Genomic DNA, 7392 nt, shown 5'->3' on the forward strand with positions numbered 1-7392 from the left:
CACAGATGTCATAAAGTCTTTTACTGCTCCTCTACTTCCTTATATATGACTGATAATTGCCACCTATCTACACACTGATTTTCCACACCTCCACACCTTCCACAGGCTTGTTACCTCTTTTCTTCCTGGATGGATGAGTCAGGGTTCCCACTTATTTGAAACCCTGATTCATTAGACTATATTTACTAAGAGATTTGGAAGATACCGAGGACAAGCCCAAACAAAAGTTTGAAAAAAGTCTGAGAATGAAACTGTGCGTCACTGTATTTTGGGCAAAATGCTCTCTCAGGTGTCCCTTGTCTTGGTGACTAACCTGCTGAGCTCCAGGGCAGGGCTTCCTGCAATAACAACCGTCTCCCCTGTCGTTTTAAAAGGTAGCAGTTTTTTTTTCCTTTTACTCTTGTAGCACCTGGCGGTTAATGACTAGTGTTTTCTTTATGATAATTGTGTGGCAACTAACAATTTGACGCAGCAGTGAGAACCGAAGGTAGACTGTCTAATTTTTCCATCTGACAGCCGTGGAAAGTGTGCAATGCGGAGCGTATACGTGACAGCTGTGTGTGTGTGTGTGTGTGTGTGTGTGTGTGTGTGTGTGTGTGTGTGTGTGTGTGTGTGTGTGTGTGTGTGTGGGTGGACGAGCATTGGTTGAAAGCGCCATCTAGTGCCTCCGGCCTCTGCTACACTGACATCATAAGTCCCGATAAGGAAATCCGCCGTGATTTGGAGAGGAGTGGGACTTTTCCCTCCTTCCTCTTGCCTGACAATTGGATGTTGTGGTTGAGGGTGGAGGAACTGGAGCAGAGTGCGCAAAGGTGTGCGAGCGTGTATCGTGCGCTCCTCGGCTGTGTTTGTGGACCTGACCGGGATGTAAAGAGTGGATCGCAGTGCGGTTTACTGGGACTCAGATTCACAGGAGAAAATTATGAGTGGTAAGTCAACATTTAAGATTAAAGTAACAGATTTTTAGTCGCTGTTTAGCGTAATTTTTAGCTTGATTAGCTTGAACGGTGTTACTAGTAACAGGTTACCAGACTTTTATAGCAATCATTAACCGAATAAACAGGTGTTACCGGGCAGCAGGAGTGTGCTCCTGTTACTGGTTTATTATCAGTGGTACGCTTTTATGTCTGATTTCTGTAAACAAGCATAACAACTGCTGAAGTAGTAATCGCTGCAGTGACAGTCTCTGCAAGATTATTATTCTCATTATTTATTTATTTTTGATTTTTTTAAGGCCAGTTTCTTGCAACAAAATAATTTCAGACCATGGTGATTTATGAACGCTTCTAGTATATTTTTACTCATTTCAAATACAAACTAGGGATTTCCCCAAAGTCCGACAGAGTCACTCCTTATTGCTTTATGTTTTAATCGGAAAACTGAAAATGGTTACAGCAGTTTAAAAAATATGCAAACATAAATGGAAACACACTATAAGGCAAAAACGGAGTCTGTATAATTATAACATACTTGAAAGTCAATATTTGTTATGACCACCTTAAATTTTTTAGTTAGATTTCTTGACATTTCTTTAAGTAGTCTTCAAGAATAATTCTCCAGACTAATCCAGACTCAACAGTGTGTTTTTCTATCCATTTACACTTTTACTGTATTGGCAGTCTGTTTGGCATCATTTATTGTCGCCAAAAAATGAAATTGTTTCTAATCAAATGCTTCCAGATAGTACTCCACTATTCTGCATTCATAATTCTATCAATTCAGGGAGGATCACCACTGACTGACAGAGTCTCCACCGTGTTTTACTGATAGATTTATAAACTCACTTTTGTACCTCTTTCCTGATCTTCTCCAAACTTACAGACGATTAGCCAAAAATTTCTAACTTGGATACATCACTTCATAAGACCTGCTTTCATTGCAGTTCTTCTGTAATTTGGCTACCTCGGCCTTTATTCCCCTTCATTAAGAATGACTTTGTTACAGTAAGCCTTCTACTGAGATCATTTTTGGTTAGGCTTCAGCGGTCTGTTACAGTCCATGGAGCAACGGAAGGGCCAGTTGCATCTTTCAGGTCCTGTGTCGGGACTTTTAACAACAGGACTTCCAGGTACTGTTCATCTGCTTTAAATGGTTTTGTAGGCCCGCCAGTTTTTCTTTTTTTATCTGCTTCTGCAGTTTTTTATGGACGCACTGCACACCACACACAGCACATATTGCCGAGATATCCCAAGTTTCCTAATGGCTCTTTAGCTCTTTAGAGTACTACTCCTTGGCTGTCAGACTGTGTTGTCTTTTTGTCTTTGACATTTTCCATAGATTCAAAAAACAAATGGGAACAAATGATGTGGGACATGCTTCTAGTAAAAAAAGTGCCTCAAGATACAACTTTAAAGTGGCTCTTTGCCAAATTTTCTTTTATCTGTAGACACAACAAACACTGTTTCATCCCTCGAGTTAGCCTGAATGCTTCGAAGGTCAGTGTTAAGTAGCTTAACAAACGAAAAAAAATATTCCCCAGAAAATTGTCAGGTACAAACACTGGACTGAAAACAAGTGGGAAAAGCGGCCAAAGAAAGAAAGAAAAACTTTGAAAAAGCTTCAGAAAGCTTCAAGAAATATTGATCAAGACTGCTTTTTATATTTACAGGAAAGTCTGACTCCTTGCAAAATACAAAAAATCAGGGTTGACTCAAGACTTTTGCACTTTACAGAAGGTGTGGGGGTATATCGCATTTCCAAAACAAACAATAAGTGAAATTTACTGAAAGATATGGAGATGAACCCTGTGATAAACAGGTTTCACGCATAATCTTCTCATTGAACCAAACGATATTTTATCTTATTGGTGTTACTGTGTGCCGCTGTTTTTATTTACTCTGAATTTAAAACAGGTCTTTGGTTAACAGTGCAGATGAACTACTTCCTACAGCTAATGACTATCCAGTATTTGTTTTCCTTGAGTGTAAGGAGTTGCTTCGTAATCCCATGAAAACAGATCAGCCAAGCCTGCCTTAACCTGCCTGTTACCTCAGACTGCTTTGATCACCTGCACAGAGTGGCAGGAACTCACATTATCACTCAGGCATCAATATGGAAAAAATAATCTCTCTTTTTTTGTAATGGATCAGTTTGTTGGCCTTCCTGGAAATATAAACCCCACTATATTTGCCCCACCAACAAAAATGACATATGTCTGCGATCCATGCAGCTTTTGGGGGCCTTACGGTATATTTTCATACTTTATAGTTCACTGATAACTGAATCACCGCACTTTATGTTGTCTCTTCTTTAATATGGAGGAATTCTGTGTGACAGTTTCTATTCACTTTCTCCCCTTGTCTCGTGAAGTGAATCAGGCAGAGAAAGCTTTTGTCTGTGGTCCCCTGGAGTGTTTGTTGATGTGCAATATGAGTCACACCTATCTTTGCATTCCTGTCCTCTGAGCCCATGATTCGGAGTCCTCCCTGCTACTTCAACAGCAGACCCTTTGCTCTACAACAATTTAACTACTTCTGATTTGTTATATTGAAGTTCCTGTTCACTTACTTCATCAAATCAGTTTCTCTTTGTCTCTTTAGTCTTTTTTTGGAGACTCAGTTCCACAACAGACCTGTCAGGCTGTTTTGTAGTGAGTAGACTCTTCTAAGTAAAGGAGCCCCATTTCATTTCCTCGCTATGCAGCAGATTAATCCAGTAATCCTACCAGGATTTATAGCCTTTCAGTGTTAGGCACAGCGAATTATGGCATGAAATTATATTAAACTTGCTCTCAAATTTTTTTTGTTATTATTATCTGTTAAAAACAGATAGTTACTGTTTAGAAAGCGCATAAATGACACAATGTTTGACCTACTTTGATGTTTGAAGGAATTCAGATAAGAGGGGTCAGACAAAAACAAATTCACAAAAGAATTCTGCTTGGGAAAATATTTAGTCTGGGAGTGGACATAGGGCATGTCTGGAAATCTGGCTCGTAAAGTTGAAGTGGGACATGAGCAAGGCCCAAGGCAACAAGCATATTTTTGGTAAATGGAAAAAACATGAACTAAGGGACATTGTTTTATCTTTCCAGACCAGGCTCTTTGCTGAACTGATACGTTTTTTGGTCGTGCGCAGGTGTCACCGTCTGGATGGAGGAGGAGGACGACATCGCTCAGGAGGAATCACAAGCTTCTCCCTCGTGGTCAGAGGAGCGCTGCGAGGAGCTGTGGGACCGCGTGGAGGGAGTACGGCACAAGCTCACGCGGATCCTCAACCCGGCAAAACTCACGCCGTACCTGCGCCAGTGCAAGGTCATCGACGAGCAGGATGAAGATGAGGTGCTCAACTCCACGCAGTACCCCCTGCGCATCAGCAAAGCTGGTGAGAGGAAGAAGAGCTCGGCTGAAAAGTCAAATCAGTGATCAGCACCTACAGATTTATAGAGACATGAGGAAAAGATGGTGCTTCAGAACGATACGAACATGCCATACCACAGGGGTTCAGAAGTGCTGTAGCTTTCAACAGTGCACTCACCCAGCAAAACCATCAGCGTACATCCTCCGCAGTCAGTGCGACGCCCAATAACAAGATATGGGTCACATCCCACACTTCCTATAGTTTTCTTTCTTAATCCGCTTGTACAGACTCGTACTGCCACAGCTGAAAGTGCAGTAATCCAAGCTTTAGTCACAACCAGCAATGGTCTACTACAGTTCATGGGAGTGTAACATAACACTGGGCCTTTCTCCGTCGCTCAGAGAATTTGGCCTGCTCATTTGGCCCGTTAAATGATTGTAACTGAAATATAAATAAACACATTTAAAGTCTCAGTGCGAGCGACGCCTTGAGGAAATGATTCATAAATTGTCATTTTCAGGTTTTCTTTAGAGTCAAAGTGACATCTGTGCTTCAGCATCGTTTCAATGGTGTCAGAGCACTGAAATTTAAGCAAACACGTGATTACTCATTTGACGCTGAGCTGCAGTCTTAAAAGACTACAAGAAGTGGGTTCTTTGGTGAAACTTCAAGAGGATAAACATTAGATGTGAATGTTTGTCTAACAGTTCATCAGTCAGAAACAGGAGAACTGAATAAATGCTCCAGTGAGAGAAAAAAGCAGGAACTTCATTGCTAAGTCGAGGCAGGCAGAGAGAAGGATGAGGATAAAGATGAAAGGTATGTTGTAAATGAAGAGACACTGAAGGCAAACACCTGGTCCAACCCCCGGAGAATTTTGTTGTTTCAGTCTTTTATCATTGTCGTGTTTGAAATACCAACAGCATGTAACTACAGAGGTAATGACACATACATCAAAGAGGTAGCATTCTTGTGCTGAGACTCTTTAATCTGTTAGTTAAACGTGCTGCTTTACCCTAACCTGACCTTTTGTCATTGCACTTATCTTTCAGCATTGTCACTGTATAATGTCATGCAACAGAAAGTAAATTATTCCACACTTGCAGTGTTACTCACCTTATGTTTTCTGTTCCCTATTTGTCACAAAAAGGCCGTTTGCTGGACATCCTGCGCGGTCAGGGCCAGCGAGGTCTTCAGGCCTTCATGGAGTCACTGGAGTTTTACCATCCAGAGCAGTACACACAGCTGACCGGGCAACAGCCAACACACCGATGCTCCCTCATACTAGGCAAGCAGAGATTTTTTTGTGGATAGAAAGAAGAATGGCATAGTAGGGGGACTTAACCATCAATTAACCTTAAATTAAAACTTTAAAGTTAAAGTAACTCAGGCTTAAGAAAAATAACCCAAAGCATTTACGTGACATGGAAAATGTTCCATGTATGGGGATATTCTAGATTTCATGATGAACTTATACACTCAAATTACTGTGGGTGTGTTTTTTTAATGCATTTTAGCTTAATTCACTATAAATTTTAAAAACAACTGAGTGTTTGTGAAGACTACTAAAGTATTTTGATGATTACATTTAAGGATTTAAGGTTTATACTTAGGCAGTGCAATGGTTAGTCTGTCACGTCACAGTCATTCAGTCCCAAGTGTTAACCCACTTATGTTCTACCCGTGATGCATGGGTTCTCGGCGGGTACTCTGAGTTTCTCCCACAGTCCAAAAACATGCACATTGGGCTGAATGATGATTCTAAACTGTGACTTTGCACTTTAATGGTTGTCTATCTCTCTCTGTTAGCCCTGTGACAGACAGATGTACCTGACATCTAACCCCTATGGCAGCCAGGAACCTATCCCAGCTGTCATAGGGGTTCTCACAGTGGTGCTATGACAGGATAATAACATTGATGGTTGAATACACTCATTTTCACATAATTCAGCTCTGGACTGCAAAAACTAGCCTAGCCCAAACTGAGATCGAGTGTTTTCTTTACTGACAACCAAATTAGACTTAAAAGGGACCGTATGTGAATCTTAACCGCAAACACATCTAATTTACTTTCATTGCTGACGAACAGAAATGGTTAACAAATAACTGGAACATAAGCTCACTTTCTTTGAAAGTGAGCATGTGATTATTTTACGAAGCTATTATGTTGCCCAAGAGCAGAGAAAAGAGTGAACACATTTGCACATTTGGCATTAATGTTCTCTTGCTGCCATTTACTGACGGCCACAACATATAAACATGTATTTGTCCTTTCTCCCCACACATTAAAGCCAGTTTCTCTGGCTCACAATTCAGTTTACAATTTCCATTGATTCACAATACCCTCCTTCCATGATAATGACCTCCACGTGTGATTCTCTTTCTACACAGATGAGGAAGGTCCAGAGGGTTTGACTCAGTTTCTGCTGCTGGAGGTGCGTAAACTGAGGGAGCAGCTTCGAAACAGCCGCATGTGCGAACGGCGCCTGTCTCAGCGCTGCCGGATGGCGGAGGAGGAGCGAAGCCGCGCTGAGCGTAAAGCTCAGGAGTTACGCCACGACAAACTACAGCTGGAAAGGTTTGGGCTTTTCTAGTTTCCAGTTTCTTCCTTTAAAGCTTTTCTGTCAGAGAATCAAATATGTCATAGAAACCTGTAAATTCACATGGGGTGAATTTACAAGGTGACATTAATAATCCACAAAGGCTGTCAGAGCTACAGGGGTCAGGGCACCATTGTTCCCGCCTACTTTCCCTCTACTTTATATCCCAGTGAGAAGAAACCTGATGTGCTGCTACAGCGTTGGCTCCAGAATGTGTTTCTCTGTCATTAAACAACTTTTGAACAATAAAAAAAACACTTTTAAGAACATTTCATGTTACTTTCTTCAAACTGTTTTACTCTCATTCTGCAGAAATCATTTTAAACACTGAGAAAAACAAAAAAAATAAACATGTTGGTTGTGGTGGCATCTTCCTCTGAAACACCATCTCTCCACGAGTCTTCCTCCACTACATCTACAGTGGGGCAAAAAAGTATTTAGTCAGCCACCGATTGTGCAAGTTCCCCCACCTAAAATGATGACAGAGGTCAGT

General features: G+C 41.2%; 1 protein-coding gene across 1 annotated transcript in view; it reads left to right on the top strand.

Moving 5' to 3' along the window:
• The first annotated feature begins 688 nt into the window (after positions 1–688).
• Positions 689–7392, top strand: part of zmp:0000000896 (caspase recruitment domain-containing protein 11) — a 17163-nt gene continuing 10459 nt past the window's right edge. Inside the window, exons 1-4 of the mRNA XM_005940707.3 lie at positions 689–929; positions 4078–4323; positions 5450–5587; positions 6691–6877. Coding sequence (XP_005940769.1) covers positions 923–929; positions 4078–4323; positions 5450–5587; positions 6691–6877 — 578 coding nt within the window. The 5' untranslated portion in view covers positions 689–922. The remainder of the gene's footprint in view (positions 930–4077; positions 4324–5449; positions 5588–6690; positions 6878–7392) is intronic.

The sequence above is a fragment of the Haplochromis burtoni genome, unplaced genomic scaffold, assembly GCF_018398535.1.
Source record: "Haplochromis burtoni strain Fernald_Lab_line unplaced genomic scaffold, NCSU_Asbu1 Contig_45, whole genome shotgun sequence".
NCBI lineage: Eukaryota > Metazoa > Chordata > Actinopteri > Cichliformes > Cichlidae > Haplochromis > Haplochromis burtoni.